Source organism: Microtus pennsylvanicus, chromosome 5 (genome assembly GCF_037038515.1).
Source record: "Microtus pennsylvanicus isolate mMicPen1 chromosome 5, mMicPen1.hap1, whole genome shotgun sequence".
In the NCBI taxonomy this organism is placed as follows: domain Eukaryota; kingdom Metazoa; phylum Chordata; class Mammalia; order Rodentia; family Cricetidae; genus Microtus; species Microtus pennsylvanicus.
In genome coordinates, this window is record NC_134583.1 from 73,392,887 (window position 1) to 73,417,235 (window position 24,349).

General features: G+C 49.3%; 1 protein-coding gene across 1 annotated transcript; it reads left to right on the forward strand.

Moving 5' to 3' along the window:
- The first annotated feature begins 969 nt into the window (after positions 1-969).
- Positions 970-24,338, forward strand: Gpr26 (G protein-coupled receptor 26). The gene is made up of 3 exons (XM_075972537.1): positions 970-2,126; positions 10,541-10,654; positions 20,681-24,338. The coding sequence occupies exons 1-3, from the start codon at positions 1,459-1,461 to the stop codon at positions 20,916-20,918; spliced, it is 1,020 nt and encodes a 339-aa protein (XP_075828652.1). The 5' UTR covers positions 970-1,458; the 3' UTR covers positions 20,919-24,338.
- Positions 24,339-24,349: the final 11 nt, after the last annotated feature.

The following is a 24,349-nucleotide window of genomic DNA, read 5'->3' on the forward strand; positions in this document are numbered from 1 at the left end:
CAAATAATGCCATGCCCTGTCCTCCCATTCTCTGGACAGTTCTCCCACATGCCTAATAAGCATCACTGATTTCTCATCAGCAATAACTTGCTTCTCACCAGACCCAGAATGGAAATCCAACAGCAAGCACTGGACACCACATGTACCCAATACCAGCCACACCAGAGCTGCTTCTGGTAACTATGGACAGATAAAGTGTTCTTTTGACTGAAGGTTTGCCTAAGGGATGTCCCAGTGAGCCTTGAGTGTCCTTCCACCAAGTCTGAGAATGCAACTGAATTACTACAGAGTGATGGGATGAAGCCCTGGGGACTCAATGCCCAGTAGGGCAGCAGCTGCCTGTGGACAGATGCAGGGGAGATCTCAGGAGATATTTGGTCCTAATGCAAGAGAGAGCTGTGAATTACACTCCATTCTAGCAGAAGCCTAACCAAGCTCCCCATTTCCTATTAGATAGCAGCAGCGAGCCCCGAGGCTGGGCAGCTATGGGACAGGTGAGCTGGGTCAAGGTCTGGTCATCTAAGAGGGACCAAGTGGCACTGAGGCATGAGGGTGCCCAGGCATCCTTCTTGTTTCTTAGATTCTTTTGATTCAGCCTGTCTCCTGCACATAGAGGGGAGGATGGAAGGGAAGAGGAGGAGGGGAGCCACAGGGAGCCAGTCACTCTGCAAGGGAGCCTGCAGGGCTCCTTCCTTCCAAGTGTATGTGTGTATGTGGTGAGTGTGTGTGTGTGTGTGTGTGTGTGTGTGTGAGAGAGAGAGAGAGAGAGAGAGAGAGAGAGAGAGAGAGAGAGAGAGAGAGAATCAGTGGGATTTCCTTCGCAGAAGCAGCCAGTTTCCTGAGAGAAAGAAGAGAGAAAGGAGAAAGGGAGGGAGGAGAAACAAGAGGGGAGAAAAAAATTGGAGGTGGGAGAGACAGATGGGGGAGGGGGAGCAGAAAGTGAGAGCACACGAGATTGAGCACAGAGGCAGAGAGAGGGAGACAGAGAGAAAGCCACAAAGCAGGAGGGTGTGCGGAGCAGAGCCAGAGCTTAGAAGGACCCGGTGAGGGCGGGTGCGGGCAGAGGCAAAGCCTGTGACCACAGGCGCCTGCAACCCAGGATTCCAGGGTACCACAGGAGTTCAGCGTCGCACCGGGCGACTGGCCAAGAGGTGGTGCGGGGCTGGGGGTGACGGCTCTCCTAGGTGCTCGCCGGTGGTGAGGTGACCCAGAGTCCGAGTGATTCCGCACCCAGGTGCTCGCCTGGGAGGTGGTGCGGGGCTCCGGGTGACTGCATCCTTAGGTGCTTGTCCAGGGGGTGGAGCGGGGTTCTGGGTTGCTGGACGCCCTTTGGGTAGCCATGGCGACGGGGACCAGGGGTCTCTGGGCCGCCGCGACGCCAAGGGGCTGAGCCGGCAGCGGACTGCGCCATGGCGGCGCAGGGTTGCGGGCCCTGAGCGCCAGCTGCGGGCGCGCACCATGAACTCGTGGGACGCGGGCCTGGCGGGGCTGTTGGTGGGCACTATCGGCGTGTCGCTGCTGTCCAACGGGCTGGTGCTGCTCTGCCTCCTGCACAGCGCTGACATCCGCCGCCAGGCGCCCGCTCTCTTCACCCTCAACCTCACTTGTGGCAACCTGCTGTGCACCGTGGTCAACATGCCACTCACGCTGGCCGGCGTCGTGGCACAGCGGCAACCGGCCGGGGATCGCCTGTGCCGCCTGGCTGCCTTCCTCGACACCTTCCTGGCCGCCAATTCAATGCTCAGCATGGCTGCACTCAGCATCGACCGCTGGGTGGCTGTGGTCTTCCCGCTAAGCTACCGTGCCAAGATGCGCCTCCGCGATGCCGCGTTCATGGTGGCCTACACGTGGCTGCACGCGCTCACCTTCCCGGCCACTGCGCTCGCCCTGTCCTGGCTGGGCTTCCACCAGCTGTATGCCTCGTGTACGTTGTGCAGCCGGCGGCCCGAGGAGCGCCTGCGCTTTGCTATCTTCACCAGCGCCTTCCATGCGCTCAGCTTTCTGCTCTCCTTCATCGTACTCTGCTTCACGTACCTCAAGGTGCTCAAGGTGGCCCGCTTCCACTGCAAGCGCATCGACGTGATCACCATGCAGACACTCGTGCTTTTGGTGGACATCCACCCCAGGTGAGAGGCCTGATTCAGGGACACTGTAGTGAGTTGGGTAGGTCCCAGTACCCAAGGTAGGGCCCTGGGAGAGTCCCCTGTCCACCGCACTGCATTAAGCAAGGCTGGAATGCCAGGTGCTATTTAAAGGGTACCCAGAGCTTCACTTTCTGAAGCACCGGACTGAACTCTCAGCCAGAAATTCCTCCTTATCCTTAGATGTATCCTGAGCAGTGGGCTTTGTTCACTGTGCTAAGCTAGGAAAGGGTTTGGATATGGCCCTGAGAGGGCATATGGTAGGCTTAGACAATGCTTAAGAACTCTTCAGACTGCGGGTGTTACTCCTCTGGATCCTTGTCAGTCTGGGTGCGGTGCTAACTTGATCTCCTCCTCCTGTGTATGTGTCTGAGTTCCCACCAAACAGAATCCATTGCACTTTCTCCCTGTGGTGGGTCCTGAGGGCCTGGGTTGTCTTGCCTCCCTAGGGGGCTCTGTCCTGTGTGTTCTGGACTTGGCGCCTCAAGGTCCCTTCAAGAATTTCTACCTCAGACTCCTGAAACTAAGCCTGTCCACCCACCCCCTTCCTCTTGACCCACTACCTCTCGGGAGAAGATAGAAGGAAGCAAATGAAAGGACTGGCTGGGGACCTCTGTGGTTCTTAATGTCCCTTCAGGAGAAAAGGAGAGAACTGTCAATCAGGCTGTCCTGAGCTCACCTCATCTTTTCCTTTTGAGACTAGGGCATTGAGGGAGGGTGTTTCTGTAGTCTTTGCCGATTTATTTACATTAAAAGCTGCCTTCCTCTCTGATGCCTGGGACTCCGGATAAGAGCTTAGGCATCCACTTGGCACATAAGATATAGCATACAGAGAGCACTGGTAGTGAGATGTTATGGTTCTATGTGTGAGCCCAAGTCCAGGATTCAGGAAACCTTGGGGTAGGTAGGGAAGAGTGCAGACCCTAATGTGTATTTGCCCTAGAGGGCACAGCAAACAAACAGAACGTGTTAGTCTGAGCAAAGGCCCCTTGTGGGACTTCCCTGCCTTGAGCAATAAGAAGCTGCTGAATTTCAGCATGCCTGCACATTGGCAGGGCATGGCTGAGTGTGTCTACTGACGGTCCCCCTCTGAGAGTCATTCTAGAGGACAGGCTCCTTTAGTCTTCCCTACATAGAATCTTCCCCACAGAAACTCAGACAGAATGTGTTTGCATCAGCCCTCCCTGCCCATGTCTGTGCAGCTTAGGAGTCATTCCAGGGGGAGGTCTGCAGCCACACTTGCAGAAACGTTCCTGTTCATCAGCATTCACTTTAGAAAGGGCCATCCCCAGGGCTGGGGCTGGGGCAGCTCCATCCCGAGGATGCATGGAAATGTTAACTCTTGCAGACTTGAGCCAGTCCTAGAAAGCCGGTTCACCGAGCCTCCCAGTGGAGGAAAAGAGAAATGGAAACCCAGCAGGAAAGGAGCCAGTCCTCTTAGAGTGAGGGAAAGCCCAATTTCTGCTCTTAATCCCCCAGAGAGGAGGGTAGAGGCCACTTTGCACTCTAGTGAGGGACAGGGGCTTCCTCTTCTCTTACCTGTCTCCCTGACTTTAGGTCAAAACAACAGACAGTATGTAGGGGGTCTCATAAGCAAAGACAGACACTGGGCTGGAATCCAGGCTTTTGTCAGTTTTGCAGAGAACCTTGACCTCCTCTGAGCTTCGAGCCATTTGGAGGAGGCCCTGCTTCTAGACCCTCCAGGGAGCTTCATCAGGTCACAGAGCTGCTGGCTCCTTTGTGAACACAAACTGCCCATTCCAGGGGTCTCAAGCAGGAGTGTGGGAGGTGAATTCCTCAGAACACGACAGACAGTTTACTTCCCTGACAGCTGATCGGGTGACCGTTACTTTGGTGGCACCGTGGAGAAGTTTTGGTCTTAGCTCTGAAGGCTGTGGTAGAATCCTGCCCCACTTCAGGCTCTGACATCCTTTGGTGCCAAGAACCTATGTGGTTTTAGGGTGTCAGTTCCAGGACAGTCTCCTGGACAGCTAGAGGAGCAAGTGAAGTCTCAGCTCACTGGAAGTCATCCCACCTGTCATCCACCACTTACCCCAGAATTTAGCTAAAGGAGACCTGCTTTGGGCTGCCTGGAGCCCAGGTACCATTTGTTAGGAAGCGACAAGGGGCAGTTTATTCTTCTGCATGCTGAGTAGCAAGCTTCATTCCTTTGCCACAATCACTACCTAAGCAGCAGGAAGTCTCTCTTTTCTAAATCTGAGGCCCAGAATGGCATCTCCTATTTCTGTTGTTTTGTGGTCAATTTACTACATTTAGGAAGCGGGTTTCACCTTGCAGTGTTTGGTCCACACTCAGATCTTCACCTGCCCAGTGTCTGCTATTCAGCTCTCCCAGCCAAAGCTCTCCGCAGGCTCTGGTTAGATCTCTTCTGCTGCTGCCGGGTACAGCCAAGCAGATCAGGCTCCGTGGCCCAGCATCACTGCCCTCTTTCTAGCCCAGATCAAGCTCACCCATGCCAGGGAGATGACCTCCTGGAGCTAAGCTGCTGGTGACAGAGTCTCTCCTAAAAGCTGAGTGAGGACTTCCTCACAGTGTTACCAGGGTCTCTCTCTAAGCCCTTAACATGCTGTGATCCATGACCACAGAGGCTGCCTGAATGTTAGCTCTGCAGGATGTCAGAGGTTGACCAAGGAGGTAGAGCTGCACTGGGCCCTTGACTTTACAGAGACAGAAGTAGATCCCAAAAGGAAGGCATTTGATGAACTCTAGAAAGTAGAATACACCCGGGGCCACGCCCAAGTCTGTCCTTGAGATTTGTAGACGGAGCAACCAGGTAGATGGAGGCTCACAAGCTCTCTGTGTAGATGTTTAGAAGTTCTACTTTAGCTTATAGGTGGGGCCATGGAATACATTCTAATTCCCCTATCTTGGCAGATATACTTCCTAAAACTGGGGCTCAAATTTAGAATCTATAGACTCCGTTGAGGCTAGCCTCATCTGGGCTAGAGAACACTCTAAGTGGTCCACTTGCATTACTTCTCCATCCCTGACTCTACCCAGCAGCACAGGTGCCTCTCTTGGGTCATGCGCACACCTCAAGTCATACAGTCACGTTCCATATGCATGTGATGTTCCTCGGGCCTTAAATTGAGTACATCTACAGTGTAGTCCACCACTGGGTGGGGACCAGGGGTCTGTGTCTAACACTAGCCCTAAACCTAAATCTAGCCATAGCCCTCGCCCTATTCTAACCCTGACCAGAACCCTAGCCCTAACCCTAAACCTAAAATTAGCCTTAATCCTAACCCTAAACCTAGCCCTAACCTTAACCCTAACACTAGCACTAGGTCTAACCCTAACCCTAGCCCAAACTCTCGATCTAGATCTAAACATAATCCAGGCCCTAGCCCTAACACTAACCCTAACCCTAGACCTAACCCTGAATCAAGGCATTTGCACAAGGATTATGTGCCATAGAAAATTAGGTTTTTTTTTTTCCCCTAGAGCAGATTGTGTGAGCTTCAGTTTTAATGTCCAGGACCTAGAGCAGGGATCATGCTTCCTAGATCTGCAAGGGGGACATCAGCATCCTAACTGCAAATTCAGGGCTCTTTCTTACCATCAGCCGTCTTGTCTCATGGCTTAAAAGCCAGAAAACCAATAGGGGCCAGGCTGTGAGGGCTCCAGGTGTGGGCTCTGGAAGGACAATGAACATCTCAGATCATCGAGGACCTAGAGAGCCATCTCAGAGACTTCCGAGGCCATCTCCCCGCTTTCTGTTTAGATCCGTCCAGAGTTGCTGTTACTGGAACCTGCGGAATGCATCTCTTTGACCTCACATGTCAAAAAGCCAGAGAGCCTGTCCACTTTGGTCTCAAACCTTGTGATACCCTCCTCCTCCAACTCCAGGCTAGCACACATGTTCAGACCACAATCGGGGCTCCCCTTGTACCTCATATTCTCTGCACCACAGACTCTGCCCAGGAGTCCAAGGACTCTGGGTGCCTCCACCAGACTAGGGGTGGCAGTGAGAGTAAGGGGAACACTCTAGAGTCAGGTCAGGAGATCTGAGATGAGCCTTGGTTCTGTCCCAAACTGCCAGGATGTTTCTTGGGCATGTCCTAAACCACTCGGGTCCTCATCTGAGAATAGCACAATGACAGCCCATAGGCATACAAGATTTTCAGGATCTCAGGGTTGCAAAGCCATGGGGAGGAAAATGACAACAGGAGGTTTTGTGATCCTATCATTCGGAGAGCCTAGTGAGCTGCCCCGTGAGCCATCTCCCACCTAAGTGATGGGGGTGCTCCTACCACCACTGTACTGTTACCCAGGAAACAGCAGAGCCCACGGAGGAAGGGCAGAGCTGGCTTTAGCCCTTTCCTTTACAATAGCTCAGGGAAGGAGTGGCACACCCCTAGCTGAAAGCGCTGGGCTGGTAGCCAATTCCCATGTGTCTGAAGTCCCACTTGTACCTGACTCCCAGGACAGGCAGGTCCTTCACTCCTGTAAGCCTCAGTTTCCCCATCTGTAAGCTTGGGTAGGCATATGTTGGAGAGTCTACTGTTCCGTCCTAACAGCGTGATAATATTCTATTATCATGATAACCTAATAACATGATTCTGGGGCAGAGTACCCTCTGCAGACACTCTCTGCATTCTACTGGTAAGTCACATTAAAATCTGTGATGTCCCTGTAAGCCCCAAATGGGTTACAGAGTCAAATCAGGACTCAATGTTCAGTTGCATGATGCTAATTCACAGCACCCCTGGCACAGTCCCTAGCCACGGCTGCCTCTTCTGTGGACATAGCATAGCGTAAGAAGGACTTTTGCAGAAAGGAAATTCTGTGGCTTGGAGGTTCAAGGCAGAGGTGGAACACAGTACAGAATTCCCCAGTGAGTGTATATTGAGTTGAGAATAGTTTGGTTAGCGCGCACTAAGTGTTCACAGGGTCAGCCACAGTTCTTGGTATTTTTCATATTTTAACTCAGGCACTCTCGGTGTGACCGTAAAAGGCAGGTCCTCTCATCACCCTTCTTTCTAGAGATGAGGCATCTGATGTACAAAAGCCACCTCAAATTAAGTGTCTGGATTTGAATCTAAAGTTCTAACCTTGGCTCTTCAAACCTAACCACTAGCCAAGAAGCGAAGGCCAAAGAAGACACACAGCTGCAAAGTGTCTTCTGCTTAACCTGTCCTTAAAGGGGCAATGCAGCAGGTCTCTGGGGATCTGTGCAGCCTGGGGGTGTGACAGAGACAGTCCCGTGACAGTCCTAGCCCTTCCTTCCTTCAGTCATGCAAGGGTCTCTCTGCAGACCCCCAATGCCTTTATAGACATTAGGTTCCCCATGCTTTGAAGGAGAGAGAGTCTGCTATGGATAGGGGAGGGGCTGTGGCCCCTCATCAGAACCTTGACTCCTGGGGAGCATAAGGAAGCTCCCCATCTCTCTGCCCTATTGCTCAGTGAGCCACGCCTATCCTCATAATGAACCGTAGGTCTGCTTTTAGGTGTGGTGAAAAGCCTCCTCTAAAAAGTGGGGACTCACACACAGAGGCTTGGTGATTTGCCTGAGGCCACAGTTAGGAGAGCAGGGCCCTTCTAAGGGAATGCACCTAAGAGGGCTTTTACTCTCCAGCACCCGAGGGCTGTAACACTGTCACACACTGAGGAGGACGGGAACGTAGGTGGTCTTATCCCCCTCGCAGAGTTCTTTGTGTGAATTTGGCATGCTTATTTACTGAGTGGCAGAATGGTCCTTTGTTGTCATGGAAGAAAGTTGTGTGATGGTTCAGGGTACTCGGCTAACACCCCAAATCTGCACCCCACCATTCATCCGTGGCAATCCGTGAACACTGGAGCAGACAGAGCTCAGCTGTGAAGAGTAACCCTGAGCCTCCTGCATTTGTGGTCACCGCTGGTCTTCTTTGCCCTGGGTTGAGACTCCCAGATGGAGGGACTTTGAGTTTTAAACCAAGACAGCTAAACTGGCCATGTCCCTGTACCCAGACCTCCAACCACAGGCTGTGCAAGTCACAAGAACCCGTGAACCTTAGCAGAAAATGATACAGAAACACGCATGTGGTCAGAAGGCCTGGGATTTGAGTTGAGCAGGATTCGGTGACCTCGCGCCCCACCCCCACGCCAATCCATGGGACTTTCCCCTGTGACGACACAGGTAGACTGTTTGTGTAGGGGGAGGGGTGAGCTTGGTTCCAGACTCTGGTCTAGATTCAGTTCCTGCCATCATCTGCCAGCCTGACTTGCCAGGGATGGAGAAGGGAACTCAGACATAGGATCCACTTTGGAAACCACCCCACGGAAACCATTGAGGATGGAATACTTTCAATACTAAACAGAGGCAGAGGCATTGCCTGACCAAACGCTGACCACTTCATAGTTACCGCTTAGGAGCCTTGTGAACGCTGTGTGATCCTGAGAAAATATCTTACCTCTCTAGCGTCTCAATTGCTTCTCAAATATGCAGACTGTAACGACATAGTCCTTGGCTCCTAGACACACTGTACCAACTAAACAAAGGCATGTGAAACCTCATCATAGAACCTAGCATGACACGTGGCAGAGACTCAGACCATTATTATTGTTATTTTTTTGTTTGTTTGTTTGTTTTAGTTTTGGTTTTTTGAGACAGGGTTTCTCTGTAGCTTTGGAGCCTGTCCTGGAACTAGCTTTTGTAGACCAGGCTGGCCTTAAATTCACAGAGATCCACCCACCTCTGTCTCCCGAGTCAAGTGCTGGGATTAAAGGCATGCGCCACCACTGCCCGGCAATAGTGTTAATTATTACAAAGTAATTAGTACCGTTCGTTGTGAAGAACACATTTTCAGACAGTGGGGAACTTTGATTCCAAGCCCCAATCTGGTTCCTAATTCTATAAATTTATATAAAGGCAGAAGGTCAAAAGGGGACCTGCAAGGAAGGATTCCAGATTCGTCCGTCCAAAGTGTTCATATGAGAAGAAATCTATTGAGGAGAGACTTAAAGGATTAAAACGGTCACTCTCCTAGATGCAGTGGGTAGCACTTGCTTTTACATCATTCTTGAATCTAGCTTATGAACTTCCTCTCTACCGCTTGCTTTCATGGAGCAGGCCAGCCTGTCTTCAGGAGCAAGTCACTGCAGCCCAAGCCAGGCTCTGCCAAGTTGGCTTGCGGGGCAGCACAGCCTCCAGTCACCCTCTCTGCTCACCTGTGTCCATACTGGATGCTACAAGACAGAGTCAGGAGCCTGGAGCTGGCTGTGTGCACAGCTGCTTTCCTGTGTCCCATGCCTGTGATACTCTGATTTCTCTTGGAGGAAAGGAATCAGTTCCTGCAGGGCTTAGAGCAGAGTGGAGCAGGAGCAGGGTGTGATTAGCGGCATCGGTGGCTCTTGACCCCATCGTCTAAGCTACATCCTCAATGTCAAGAGGACTTGGCTGTGACTTAGCTTCTCCCATCTTAGTCCCAGGAGGAATCATGCCAGGAACCGCACATGACCACAACTAAGCTGGGTCTTCCTATGGCAATGGATGCAATCAAGATAATTTCCCCCAGGTAAACACAGAGGTCCATCTCTCAGGTGGTTCCAGCTTCTGTCAGCTTGACAGCTAGCACTAACCACATAGTAGATGAGCCCCGGAGGCAGGGGGTGTAGCCCTCCAGGACTGTGCAGGGAAGTCAGTGCGTGACATAAGCAGTAACCCCGTGAGTTCTTCTCTGTTTGTATTCATTGTGTTATTCGTTTGCACACTGGATACATTTTTCTGTATCTTTATGTGTGAGCGCTGGTTTTAAATGTCAACTCGCCACCATCTAGAATTACCTGGGAAGAGCATTTTAGTTGAGGAATTATGGGCCTATCTGTGGGGGGATCGTCTTGATGAGTCTTTAACATAAGAGTAGCACCGTTCCCCCTGCGGAGGGTTCTGAACTTGGGGCAGGAGGGAGCTGGCGGTTGCATAAGCGAGCAGGCAGCATGGTTTCATTTGCTTCTCTCTTCTCTGGATTGTAGGTGTGATGTGACTAGTTGCTTGAGTTATTGCCTTCCACCAAATAATAGGCTGTATCATGGGAGTGTGAGCCAGATAAACCCTGTGTCTTCCCTGAGTTGCTTTTGGTCAGGGTGTTTTATTGAAGAAACAAAGGAAAACAGAGCTCTGTTGTGCATTGTGAATTAAACCCTTCAAACAATCCAGCTAACATTATGTTGCGTTGTCTATAAGAAAGCACATCAGTAAAACGTGGTATGTGATATCACACTGCAAATAATGACCTTGTCATTGTCACACACCTTACCCAAGGGCTTAAGACAAGGCCCCAGGTCTCTGGCTTCATAACCACGCACCTAGAATGCATTGTTTGTGTTCTTGAGTAGCACCTCCCAGTGTCCTGGCCAGGCCACCCCACGAATTATCTTCTCCTCTCTGTCCCATACAGTGTGAGGGAACGATGTCTGGAGGAGCAGAAGCGAAGGCGACAGCGTGCCACCAAAAAGATCAGCACCTTCATAGGGACCTTCCTCGTGTGCTTTGCTCCCTACGTGATTACCAGGTGAGCTGACTTGTGGATGGGGACCAGGGCTTGGAGAGCCAGAGTGGGGCCCTCCTGGCCACGTGTATCTCCTGAGAGCATGGCAGAGTGAGAACGAACACTTAGCTGCTTCTCTTCAGCCTCTGACTCTCCCTTATCAATAACTAACATTTTAAAGATTGATTTTTATTTTTAATCATGTGTCTGATGTGTCTATGTGAGTGCAGGTGAGTGCAGGTGAGTGCAGACATCTGTAGAGGTCAAATGAGAGTTTTTGATTCCCTGGAGCTGGAGTTGTTATAGGCAGTTGTGAGCTGCTGAGAACTGAACTCAGGTCTTAAGTAGTTGGAGCTTGTAGCCACTGAGTTATCTCTCTAGCCCTTAATTAACATTTTTTTTGCACTGGCTACCGATACCTTGTGATGATCCAATACATGTGTCCATGGGTACCAATGAAGTTAGGGCAGTTGGCATGTCCTGTTCCTTTAACAGCTTTAACAGTTTTGATTATCCCATAATCACTGCACAAACCTATAAGGCACAACGCAAGATTAAACTGCTCATATACAATATGTGCTCATCAAATTGGGCGAGTTTATTTTCCACCTCCCTGCCGTTTGCATGTGTTTGGAGCCTCCAAGCCCCTCTCTGCTTATTATTTATAACACATGTTACAGGTTGGTGTGACGTGCAGTCCCCCACTAGGGTGGGGAATGGGAGAACATGTGTCTGTTTTAATGCCCATTATCCACTCTCCCTCCATCATCCCCTTCATCCCAGCTCCTGGTCATCAGTGCTGCATATTCTGACGGGCTTGTTAAGGTATGTTTTTTATGAGAGAATAGGTGGCACCCTGTCTGAGTTATTCCACCGTGTCCTCTGGGTTCACCCATTTGTCCAAATGATATCCTTTTGTGTATCTATTCCGCATTTTCTTTATGTGACCATTACAGCCCCTAGGTTGGCTTCTGCCTTAGCTGCTAGTAACAGTGTGTCAATAAACATAGCACACAGTAAATGCATTTCATTTCTTTTGGTCATATACCCAGAAGTGGGCCAGCTGTTCCATAAGGTGGAACTATTGGGTTTGGGGGAAACCTTGGCATTGAGCTCCATAATCAGCCTTGGATTCTTATGTGATAAACTCAGTACCTCTTCATTTGATCTCCAGAAAACCTCATGCTAACTCTTCACCCACACCCACACTCCATGTGCTGAACAGAAGAAACAGGGTCAGAGGGAAATACTGCACAGTGCAGGGTCCCACTGCCACTGGGCTGGGTAGCCAGCCCCTGAGCGGTCTACTTCAGAGATACCAGCCACTTGCATAAAAGTAGATAGTGCTTTTCCAGGCAGGCCACCTCTCCTGCTGCTGTACTGTTAGGCCAGTGACTGTCAGTTATTTCCCTTCCCAAAGCGCCAAGAGCCAGGCGGGGCTGCAGTTCACTGGCACCGGGGACCTGCATTCCTCAGACTAGCCTGCTCCAGCTGTGACAGTTCCTCCTGCCAGTTTCAGTCAGAAAAATAAAAAAGGAGAAATAGATAGATAGATAGATAGATAGATAGATAGATAGATAGATAGATAGATAGATAGATAGATAGAAAGAAAGAAAGAAAGAAAAGATTGTCTCCTCTCTCTCCCAAGCTCCTTTGTGGACTGGTGGGGATGGGAGTGGAATCCTGCAGCTTTGTATGCTAAGTAGTTCTATGATCTGTGCAGTTGGGAGATCACAAAGGACAGTGGTTCTGTTGAGACATGGAGGTGGGAGCTTTGATTGAGTCTGGGAAATCGTTTCCTCTGTGTATGAGTGTGCGTGTGTGTGTGTGTGTGTGTGTGTGTGTGTGTGTGTGTGTGTGCAAGAGAGAGAGAGAAAGAGAGAGAGAGAGAGGAGAGAGAGAGAGAGAGAGAGAGAGAGAGAGAGAGAGAGAGAGAGAGAGAGAGAGAGAGAGCAGCTAGTGCCACTGCAGGAGTGCAGATGGGCATCCCCTTTGCTGTAACCCAGCCTCCTGTTCCCTGTGAGGACAAGCCAACGGCGACAGCCCTCTCTGCTCTCCCCACTTGTCCTCACACAGACCACAGCATGGTTGCTTGCTTTTTCAACCATGACCTCCAGTTATTTCTTCAATCCAGGAGACGGTCCTTTGCTCACAGGGCCCACAAGAACAAAAGACAGACAGCTAGGGAGCCTTGATCGCCTCTCTAGCTCTCTCTTCTCTTCCGCAGACAGCCCAGGCCTAAGTACAGTGCCACCCACTGCCTTCCATAGTATGTGTTTCCTCGTAAGGAGCCCAACTCAGCCCATCTCTCACTTTGAACACGAGACTTGTATGTGGGTTTCTGGATGGTCTGACCACGGACCAGGGCAGAGTCATCAGTTTTTCCTTCTCGAACTGCGCACTAGGCCTCAGTACTATTGCTGCGTTGCACATAGATGACTCTTGGCAAAGAGGGGCTGCCCGGGGAGTATAAGATGTATCAGGGGCTCCTTGGTTCCACCAGCTGGATACCAGGAACATCTCTAGCCTCCCACCAATGTCCCCAGCTTGATAACCAAGTTTCTAGATATTGCCAAGTGTTCCCTATGACCAGAGTTACCCTGGCTGAAAAAAAAAACACAAAACAAACCAACCAACCAAACAAACAAACAAAAGCTGTGGTCTAGACCTATACCCCAGCCAGGAAGCCAGAGCTGGCTTAGCTCAGGACTCTGCATAGACCTAACATAGAGAGACAGAGAGGCCTCCTCAGCTCTACCCTCCTATTATACAAGTTTGGGCCAGTGTCCTCACCTCTCTGGCCCTCCAGAAAACACTGTGGAATCCTGAGGTTAAAGGATGGGGGCACTGGAGTGTGTGAGACAGACATGCCTGTATGGATTTTTGGGACATTATCTTTCCTTCCCATGACACCCTGAGACTGAAGGAGATCTAGCTAGCCAGAGAATGCAGGTGAGCAAGAAAGTATACAGAGACCCTTCCTCTTAGACCTCAGAGAAAAGGGACTGAGGAGGTGAACGTGAATCCTCAGAGAAGAAGTGATATGACTCCCACTGCTGGCAGCTAGGCTTTTCTCAGGCTTGAGCTCATTTCCTAGTTCTATCTATCTATCTATCTATCTATCTATCTATCTATCTATCTATCTATCCATCTATCTATCTATCTTCTATATGTCTGTCTGTCTCTCTGTCTATCTATCTATCTATCTATCTATCTTCTATATGTCTGTCTGTCTCTCTCTCTATCTTCTATATGTCTGTCTGTCTCTCTCTCTCTCTATCTTCTATATGTCTGTCTGTCTCTCTGTCTATCTATCTATCTATCTATCTATCTATCTATCTATCTATCTATCTATCTATCTGTCTATCTATCTATCTCTATCTTCTATATGTCTGTCTGTCTCTTTGTCTATCTATCTATCTATCTATCTATCTATCTATCTATCTATCTATCTATCTTTTATATGTCTGTCTGTCTGTCTGTCTCTCTATCTATCTATCTATCTATCTATCTATCTATCTATCTATCTATCATCTATATGTCTGTCTACCTATCTTCTATATGTCTACCATCTATCTACTGATCGATTTATCTCTATCTCGTCCTTCCTCCCTTCTTCCTTCCCTCCCTCTTCCTCTTCTCTCTCTCTCTTTCTCTCTATATACCTCTTTTTTTTTATTATAGCCCATTTCCTTCTAATAGTGCCCAGACAATGTTTCAGTCAGATTGCTAGCAGATTCAAATGGAGTTAAGGAGTTAATGTAATTGAGGTTAAAAAAAATTAACAAAACTGTGCATCTTGCATGAGGATAAGCAACATTTCCATGGGAATAAAGGCCTCACCTTCTCCAGTATAGAGCCTGTGTCAGGGGACTCTACCCCACCCCACCCCATCACCTCCTCTAGTGTAGAATCTGTGTCAGGGGATGTCACCCCACCCCATCACTTCCTCTAGTGTAGAACCTGTGTCAGGGGATGTCACCCCATCCCATCACCTCCAGCATAGAACCTGGATCAGGGGATGTCACCCCACCCCATCACCTCCTCCAGTATAGAACCTGGGTCAGGGGACTCCACACCACCCCATCACGTCTTCCCAGTGTCTTCTCCATGTGTATGCAGAACCACCCCAAGCAAATCTTTGATGACAGCACTCATGTTCACCCCCCATCACTTTGTCGCACATGTCTCCAGCACCTTCTCTTGACGACTATAAAAGTTCCCCTGAAGAATAAGGATGAATTGCAGAGACCCCCAAGAGTCCCCTGGTAGGAACCTTGGCCTGAAAATAGAGCCTGGAGTTAGGCAGATCCCTTCCATCAGGCAGGCCCAGAATCCAGAGCTAAGAGAAAGAATGGAGCCTCCTGGCTAAGCTAATGGGCAAAGCTTGTGAAGTGTGGGTGTGAGGGGTAAGAAGAGAAGCAGAAGAAACAGCATGGATGGTACCTAGAGTGGCGTTTTCCAGTATGACAGCCACCAGACATGGGCTGCTGTGAAGCCCTTGAAATATGACTTGTCCAAATTAAGGTGCACCTACTTCAGGTTTATAACGTCCAAGATTTAATATGATTAAAAAATACAATCAATTCTTCTCAAAGCAAGTCCCTAGTAGGATAGTAAGTACAATAAAATTTAGATTTGTCTAATTTAAATTGTGTGTGTGTGTGTGTGTATGTGTGTGTAAACCAGGCTGTAGGTGTTGCTCAGGCATTGTCTGCATTTTCTGTTTTGTGAGAGTTCTTATGGAAGCCTGACCTATCTCTTTCACAGTCAGGCTACTCCCCTGAGCTCTGGGTCACTTAGACTCTTCCTGGAGTGAGCAGGCAGGGCCCAGGGCCACTGCACATTCCTACCCACAGGCTCTTGCGAAATGTTTTCTGAATTAACATTCGCATGTCTTCAAGTGATTGTAAGCCTATTGTTTGTGTCACCATCTATACTTACAAATAATTACCGTTGTCATAAATCATCAGGATCAGGTTTGGAGGCATTTGTGGATCTGATGGCCCCATTATTACAGCTTTTCAGAGTAATGGGATGATGGAGGGAGGGGGGGGTTAATGTGCAGGTGGCTCCCAACTGTTAGCGGTCTATTAATAAATGACTCCTCCACTCTAATGTCTCATGAAAGCTTAAAGCATCCCCTTAGAGCTTGCAGGTCTTTGCGTATGCAAACGTATGCAGATTGAGTCTCCAGAAGCCTCAAGGACTTTTGGGCTGTTTTCCTAAGCAGTGTTCTGTTACTTGAATTGTACTTTAATACAATACACTGTGTGTATGTGTGTATATGTGTGTTTGTGTGTGTGTGTTTGTGTGTCTCTATCTGCGTGTCTCTCTGTGTGTGTCTGTATCTCTATGTTTCTGTGTCTCTCTGTCTGTGTCTGCCTGTCTCTGTGTCTGTGTGTCTATGTCTCTGTGTCTGTGTCTCTGTGTCTGTTCTCTGTGTCTATATTTCTGTGTGTGTGTGCAGAATGTTACAAAGAGAGACCTACAAGGACAGAAACAGAAAGAACAAACATGAGAGGAGCGGTGATGGTCCGAGGACATACGCAGAAGGGGCTTTGCTTTCAGTATTTGAAAGCAACAGTGTCAGGTGCACAGTTGAACTGGAAACAGTGCAGCAGCCCGTGAGGCAGTCTGGAACCGGAAAGCATGAGGTCTCTGTGTGTTAGAGAAGATGATTCAAGGGTGGGATCTGGAGGTGCTGAGTCCCAGGGTACTGAGAGCTGGTGTCCAGCAGCACTGTGCCTCTCACCCTGAGCCTCTCTCCACAGAGACGCCCACTGGGAACAGGTCTGGATATTACTTCCTCCAGGATCCAAAGAATGCCTCAGAATTCAGACAAGTATACCCTCTCCTCCAGGGACCATGGTGGCTCAGACTGTGGGTAGTGTGAGGATCCCCTATGGGTAAGGGCAAGGGCGGGCAGCTTCCTATCACCTTAGCCCTTTTCTGTGGCAGTCACTTCGGTGTGCTGCCAACAAGCGTCAGAAGGGGCCCACACCAAAGAGAGTCACAGTTCAGAGAAGTCCAACATACACAGAGGCATGGACAGGCATGCAGGATTCAGGGGTATAATCTGTGGATATCACCTATGTCAGACGATTCTCTGTGTCCATCTTCTCTATCAGCAAGCTCTGAATCTTGAAGCACTTTTACTCCTCAATGAACATACATGAGATATATACATATATATGTAGACAACACACATGGTACATTTAATGTAGATACACCTGACCCACACATGGTGCACATGGGCATACATGTACAGAACTCATGCACCCATGTGGCAAACATGCATACACATGTGCAAATATATGCACAATGCACATATATGCACAACACAAGGCACACATGCACATGACCCTCACACGCACACACATAAGATGCACCTGCATACATTTACACAGCACAAATGTACACATGTGTAACATACATACACATACCTCATGAGCACATGCACCTACATTCAGGTGTCACAATGTACTTACATACATTTGGCACATGTCCTCACGTGCACATAACACCATATGCACATACGAGCAAACATGCTCACAGTGCATACAACACATGGCACACATGCATGCACAACAAGAAGCACATACAGTCATATGATGCACAAGTACTACAACACACACATGTGATAAGACAAGTATACACAGTCATTCCCAGGGTACATACACAGACACAGGTCACTTCGCTGCTCAGACTTCTCTAAAGGGCTCAAATGCCTTCTCAAAATGACCTCAAGTGTTCGGAGAGGCAGACCCTGCCCTTCATGCATCCTGCTATACCCCAGGCTGCTGACTGGTGTGGACTCTCCCGAGGGGATATCATTGGGGAACAGGGGGTGTGCAGGACTTCTCTACGTGCATTTTGAGCACACAAACCTAAGTGTCACTATGGCTGGAGCCTTAGGGCAAGCAGAGGTTTTTCCACCTCACACCCCAGGAAGCATACAGAAAACCCCTTGTGCTTAGTGAAAGGTGAGGGCAGGTGGCAGGAATGGTACTTAAGGGACAAGGCTGTCAGCTGGGGAGTGGCAGGGGCCATGCTGCTCCAGAGGTGCCAAACCGTGGAAGTCCCAGTGTCTCCTTGGCTTCTATGGGAATAGGGTGGGGATCTGGTTCCATTTCAGTGTTGTTACAGCCAGGGACCTCAAAACAACCAAGCAACCTAACAGCACATCCACGTTCCGGTGGGGTTCTTTCGGGGTGTTTTGGAGTATCGGCACTGCCCGAACTGAGTACCACACTGAGAGGCTTAAACAGCAGGAAGACATCCTCATATCTCTTTGGCCAAAATTACATGGAACCAAATCTGGTTTGTGTTCATTTGAAGCCCTTCTTTGTCTGGGGTCTGTCAAAGGCTAGAACTTGCCACAGGTTTTATGGGGAGGGACAAGAGACAATGGTTTAGCACAGTGAATCATGACTTCATGGAAAGAGCCTCTTGGGGATTAAAGAGTCCCCAAAACTCATCTTGTCTCTCTACAATGTTGACTTCCAGGGTCCAGCGTGGCCTCTAGCCAGGCTTTGAGGATGGACTTTCACTTTGTGGCAGGAGACCCTGACTTGCTGCTCAATCTCTTTGGACCTCAATGACCTCATCTGTAAGATGGGAATGAGCCCTTCTCTGCAGGGTCATTGTGAGACAAGAGAGTGTACACAGCGAGGACTTGGCACAAGCTGGAAATTATCTGAGGGAGTTCAGACCTCAGATAAAAGTTTGGGAAAGTAAACACTATAACTTTACCCTACACAGCCTCCAAACACTACTTTTGATCTTGTTGGGTGGTTTGATAATCAAGTATTTAAAAGAATTCTTTTGGGGAGTCTGGAGGGATAGCTCAAACAGCAATGTGTTTGTCATGCAAGCATAAGTCCAGAGTTCAGATCCCCAGAACCCATGTCAAAGACTAGGTGGAGCAGCAGATGCCTGTAACCTCAGCCAGGACAAAATGTGTGATGGAGTCAGGCAGATCCTTGCAAAGCTGTTGGCCAGATAACCTATCCAACCTGGTGAAGTTCCAGCCCAAGGATGTACCCTGCTATCCGAGATAAAATGTGGAAGGTGTCTGAGGAAGGAACACACCCAGGTTGTTCTTTGATTTCCATGAATGCATTCACGCATTCATGTGTGTATCTACATATACACATGAACACACACACCTATCCTTTGGGGCGATCCACGATGATAGGATCAACCTTAACAATATACAGAATACAGGTCATTTGGGAAACATGATTGGGCATCACATGGTGTGATGGATAGTTTTATGTCAACTAGACACAAGCTAAAGTCATGTGAGAGGAGGGAGACTCAATTAAGACAATATCTCCATAAGATCAGGATGTAGGCAAGCCTGTAGGGTGTTCTGTTAATTCGTGATTGATGGGAGAGGGCCCAGCCCATTGTGGGTGATGCTATCTCTGGGCTGATGGTCTTGGGTTCTATAAGACATGAGGAGCAAGCCAGTAAGCAGCACTCCTCCATGGCCTCTTCATCGGCTCCTGCCTCCAGGTTTCTGCCTTGTTTGAGTTTCTATCCTGACTTCCTTTGATGATGAACAGCCCTATGGAAGTGTGAGCCAAATACACCCTTTCCTCCTCAAGTTACTTTTCAGTCATGGCATTTTATTTGCAGCAATAGACACACAGCAACAGTGAGCCAGCATTTGGCTATTTCATTAAGTGTGACATTGTCAATTTAGGGCTTTTGTCTCTTTTGATTCATCACTTCTAAAGCATAGATTTTTTTTTTAAAAAAAGCGAATATTTCCCTTCTGCTCACATCTTCAGTTCCTCAGCTCCTTATGCAATCTGTCAGTGAAATGGGGAGAAAGGTATCCCTGGTTCTCCCCAGGACTAAAGGGTGATGAAGGAACGATGGGGCAGAGACAGTGGTCTCATGACGAACTCACTGGAGATCCATTCGAAACAAAGCGTTCCAGTGGGGAGTGGCATAAAGCACCTGTCCGTTCTTCCCACTGACTCTAAGACCCATCACACAATGTCAACCCAAAGACCAAGCCAGGAAAACTAAATTGGCAGCAGAGTTACGCTCTATCCTTCTTGTCTCTGAGCCCTCTCCCAGGCGACCCACCAAGCTGAGAACCATCACTGCCTGCTCTCCAGAAGATGTCCCAGGTGGTGGCCAGCTGCCAGAGCCTAGCTGGTTACAGGCACTAGGCTTGCTACGACCCTTCTCCTTTCTGAATCTCAACCTTCTCATTTGACAGTGGGTGGAGGAGAAGTGATGTAGGGTCTCCAAACTCTCCAAGCGTTGTGGGTCTTTTTGATCTTATGCTAATGCTACATGCTTTCTCAAGTCTGACCAGTGGGGCTGCAAACCCTTGGGAGAGAGCAATCATAATTAGGGATAGGAGTGGAGACCGAGGAATTCTTACCGCCCTTGAAGGCTGGAGTTCGCACCACTCAGTGAGTTCCATGGCTATCAGAAGAACGCGAAAAACTGAACTCTTGAACACTTAGGATGTATCTCCCTTGCGCTCCTCAGGAGACAAAGGTCACTTTCTGGTCTCTTGACTACTGCTATTGTCAGAGACCACCAGGACCCCAGTCCTAGGAATAGCTCTTCCTCACTGGCAGACGTTCTGCTGGAGCTCTGCAGAATGTTTGCCAAGGTTTTTTTTTTTTTTTTCTCAGCCCTCCCTCCCACATAGACTCCTTAGGAAGGCGGAACTGAATTTGAGGCAGAGCCAAACCAGACTCTCATGGATTAAAAGATCATAGAAACAAGCCCATCTGACTTCCTTACTCTACAGATAAGACATGCCAGGCCTACAGAGCATAAAGACTTGTGGGGTCAGAAGCAGAGGCGACGGCTTTAAATCCCTCCTTTATTGTTGAATGCCCCTATGAGCTTGAGGATATGAGGTGGTCATGTCTCCCAGCTTCACTACAGTAACCTGTGTGCACAGTTGACAGAGCGCTTGGGAATCATTGCTTTCCTTGTTACCTGACACGGTTCCATGCCCCTAACACACGCCCACAGCACCCTCAGTGACACACTCCCATCTCTCCACAGGCTGGTGGAACTCTTCTCCACAGCACCCATCGGCTCCCACTGGGGCGTGCTGTCCAAGTGCTTGGCCTACAGCAAGGCCGCATCTGACCCCTTCGTGTACTCCTTACTGCGACACCAATACCGTCGGAGCTGCAAGGAGCTTCTGAACAGGATCTTCAACAGACACTCCATCCGCTCCCGCTCCGTTGGTCTCACAGGTGACTCTCACAGCCAGAACATTCTGCCGGTGTCGGAATGAAGGACGGCTCTCCTGCCGGGGCGTTCAGAACGAGAGGACAGAGCAAAGGGAGGTGGGCTGGTCTCCTGGGTGGACATTTACTGCCGCCATTGCTGGGTGATTGCAGTGATGTTGATGTCTGAACAAGTTCCGGGGCCCGCTTCTTGGCTTTTCCAGGGTAGATGTCAGACTGTTCCATCACCAAAGGATGGCCATGGGCCGAGGCCTGGTCTTTCTTTCTGGGAGTGTATTTTGAGCATTTAGACTCACCAAAGGCCTCCCAAAGAATGGTAGGCTAGTCACTGTCAAGGACACAGAGTGTTGATGGCGGGTGTAGGGTATGGTACACACCTGTTTGCTAGCTACTGGTCATGGGGTTCCATGCTCCAAGGGACATTTCAGTGATGCTGAAAGTGAGGTTGGTTGTGACCTTCTGATCCATAACTAATATGGCAACCCTTTTCCACTTGGTAGTGGTGGCTGCTGTAACCCAAATATTATCCAGCTGGTGCCAACTACAGTACGCTCGGCTAACACCCTTGGGCTCTGTGCTCAATGGAAAAGGGTTTAACAACCTGTTTGCTGCCCACCGGTTGTCGTAGGAATGGGAATTTGGATTCAACTTCTGCCCCTCTTCCATCAAACAAACTAATGTTTGCGTGTATTGACAATCTTAGCATGAAAGTGGTCTCAATAGACGGGTAATAGATAACGCTAGATTCTCTGAAATCTGAGAAGGAAGTCACCTTCTTCTGATTTGCATGCCATAGTTTTGAGAGCCCAGTAAAGCATGAAGAAGGTGTCTGGTCTGTCCTACTGCCCCACATGGGATCTAAGCTGGTAGGAAGGACTCCCTCTTGTCTTAGACATCTTGCCCATCATCTCCTGTGATGTGGATGCCCAGGAGCTGACCTGAACAGGGAGGCAGTCTTCGTTTTCAGATAGTGGGTTCCACTATCCTGGTGGTTCATTACCCTCATTCTGCAATTCTGTCCTGGGAAAGAAGGGACGGTCCAAGGTCACCACAAAAGTGCTTTGTGGCACTGATGAGAGAGTGCAATTAGTACAGGATGCTCTTCTAGTAATATACATGCAGATCTGTTGGGAACCGTTGTCTTGGTCTCATTAAAATCTAAGATAAGGACTGGAAAGATAGCTTAGCCAGTAAAGTGCTTACTATAAAGCCCCGAGTCTGACCCCAAGAATCCACACTGAAGGCAAACTGGCCATGGTGGCATGCGCTGGAGAAGCGAGAGAGGTCGCTCCCCAGGGCTCACTGGTCAGCCAAGATTTAGCTGAACTGGTGAGTTATAAGCCAGTGATGGACCTCAAAAAGAAAGAACAATGTAGATGGCAGCTGAGAAACAACACCTGAAGTTGACCTCTAACCCCACCATAGAGCAGCGTGCATGTACACACACACACACACACACACACACACACACACACACACACACACCATGTACGTGTCTTCCTGTCTCATCATTACAGACTGACTTGAGAATGCTCAGAACAGTTGTTGCTTTGCGCTGTAAGAGACTTCCCTGGGTGGGAAGGGTGGAGCACCATCAAGTCAGAAGCATCTTTCCTTCCTTGTAACTTTACACAACCTAGCCTCACAAGTACAAAGGGAACTCTCCACCAGGGACCAAGCCGAAGACCATTGGTTTTCCTTGCCAGGCAGCCCCGGTAGTTAAAGGCAGAGAGATGTCTACTTGTCTATTTGAAAAGAGAGCCTATCATTAACTCTTGGCAATTCATTTAGAAAACAACTCCACCAGGCCTGGTGTTGCCAGGCTTCAGAGTTTCCATGGAGACAGTTGTAACATCTAAGGAGGCTTTACTATCTTCCCATTGCTGGGAGAGATGCACTCGCTCCTACCTTGTTGGGGAAAAAGAACCTGGGCTCCAGTGGGGCCTCCTCAGGATACTTGTTTGGACTTTGTACCTATCTCTGTCCAGCCAACCTTATGGGGGAGTTGGTGAGGTCCACTCCTCCCTCCTGTGACAAGAGATGTCACCCAGGTAGCTTGAATTTAGCCACGGTGAAAGTTTTAATGCACCCAGAATAACTAAGTCTTGTAAATCAGGCCTTCCTTTCCCCCAGAGCTGGTTGTCACCCATCTACTAGAACAACACTGACACATATTTGTTTCTGGGACAAAACTGTCCTGGTTCACAGTCCATTTGGCCCCATCTAGCACAAACCACCGCAATCATGTCTATAGCTCGGCTAGAAAAGAGCAGCTGTATCTCCCCTCTGCTGTCCCAACACTCAAAGTGCTAGGGAAGCTCAAATCAAGCAGGGAGCCAAGACAGCATGCACCAAATAATCCCCCTCTTCACACAAATACTGCTAAAGTTGGGCAAAATAGGAATGGTGACCCAGAGGGAGAAGTCAGTAGATAGGCAGAGGTGAGTAGGGACACCCTCTTCTCCCATATTGGTTTGGAGGGAGAGTAACCCTATCAATCCTTTCTCTGCCTGCTTTGTGTTGGCAACATATTGCACCCTGAGTTGCACCAAGATCTCGCTGTCCCTTCCATAACTAAGAAGCAGGAACTGCCACCCACGACACCTCTTATCCGGAAGGATGTATGCTGTAATTTTCACTATGCCTCTAAAACTGCTTACCATCTAATAAAACCCACTACATTGGCATCATGCCACCGACAAGAACCCCAGATAAGCCCATTGATGGAGAGTTTTCATTATCACTTAGGCACAGGCTTGAAAACCCAAGGGAAGCGAGAAGGAAGCGGCTCCATTGGCAATGAGCACCAGCCAATGCCACGGCAATTGCCTCCCATAAAAGTTTATAGCAGTCTGCACATCTCTAAAACATGCCCCTTGAGGTCACTGCTTCCACCTGAGTGATCTACCTCATTCTGGCAATTTAATTAATCAAACAATGTGTGATTTTCTCAGGTGTGAGGTATATGAAAAAAGACTCCGTCCCCCCAAGGTGAAAGGTCTCAGTGACTTGCTTGACTCCTGCTGGTTCCCGGAGACACCTTCACGGCACTTGGACTCGAGGGCCACTGGGCAGGTGAAACCATTTTGTGAAGCTTGGGGAGTACTGCCGACAGAGGAGAGGCCTCTTCCACATCCCAAATCCACTCAGAGGGCTCAGTTCCGGCCTCACACACATGGCTTGCCTTTTATAATCTCTCTGCCCCATCTGCCTTTTTCTTGCATCCCCTTCTAGGAGGTCAGGATCTCAGAAACCTGGGGCCCTTGGGCATAGAGGATACTTGCTGAATGGCACACTACCGGTGTCTGGCTAGCTCACCGCCCATAGACAGGTGTCTGCCGTCAGCTGGGAGATGAACAGGGCTTGGTGACCTCCTTGGCTTCTTTCCTACTGTGTTTTCTTCCAGGGCTCAGCTCAGGCTCCTGTCACTCTGAGCAATAAAACTCTTGTCTTGCATTTGTGAGATACACTTTGTTTT

Excerpts from the sequence above, each read along its gene's own strand:
- Gpr26 (XM_075972537.1), top strand. The coding sequence starts at position 1,459 with ATGAACTCGTGGGACGCGGGCCTGGCGGGGCTGTTGGTGGGCACTATC. Across the intron at positions 2,127-10,540 it reads TTGGTGGACATCCACCCCAG|TGTGAGGGAACGATGTCTGG; the intron begins GTGAGAGGCCTG and ends TGTCCCATACAG. Across the intron at positions 10,655-20,680 it reads GCTCCCTACGTGATTACCAG|GCTGGTGGAACTCTTCTCCA; the intron begins GTGAGCTGACTT and ends ATCTCTCCACAG.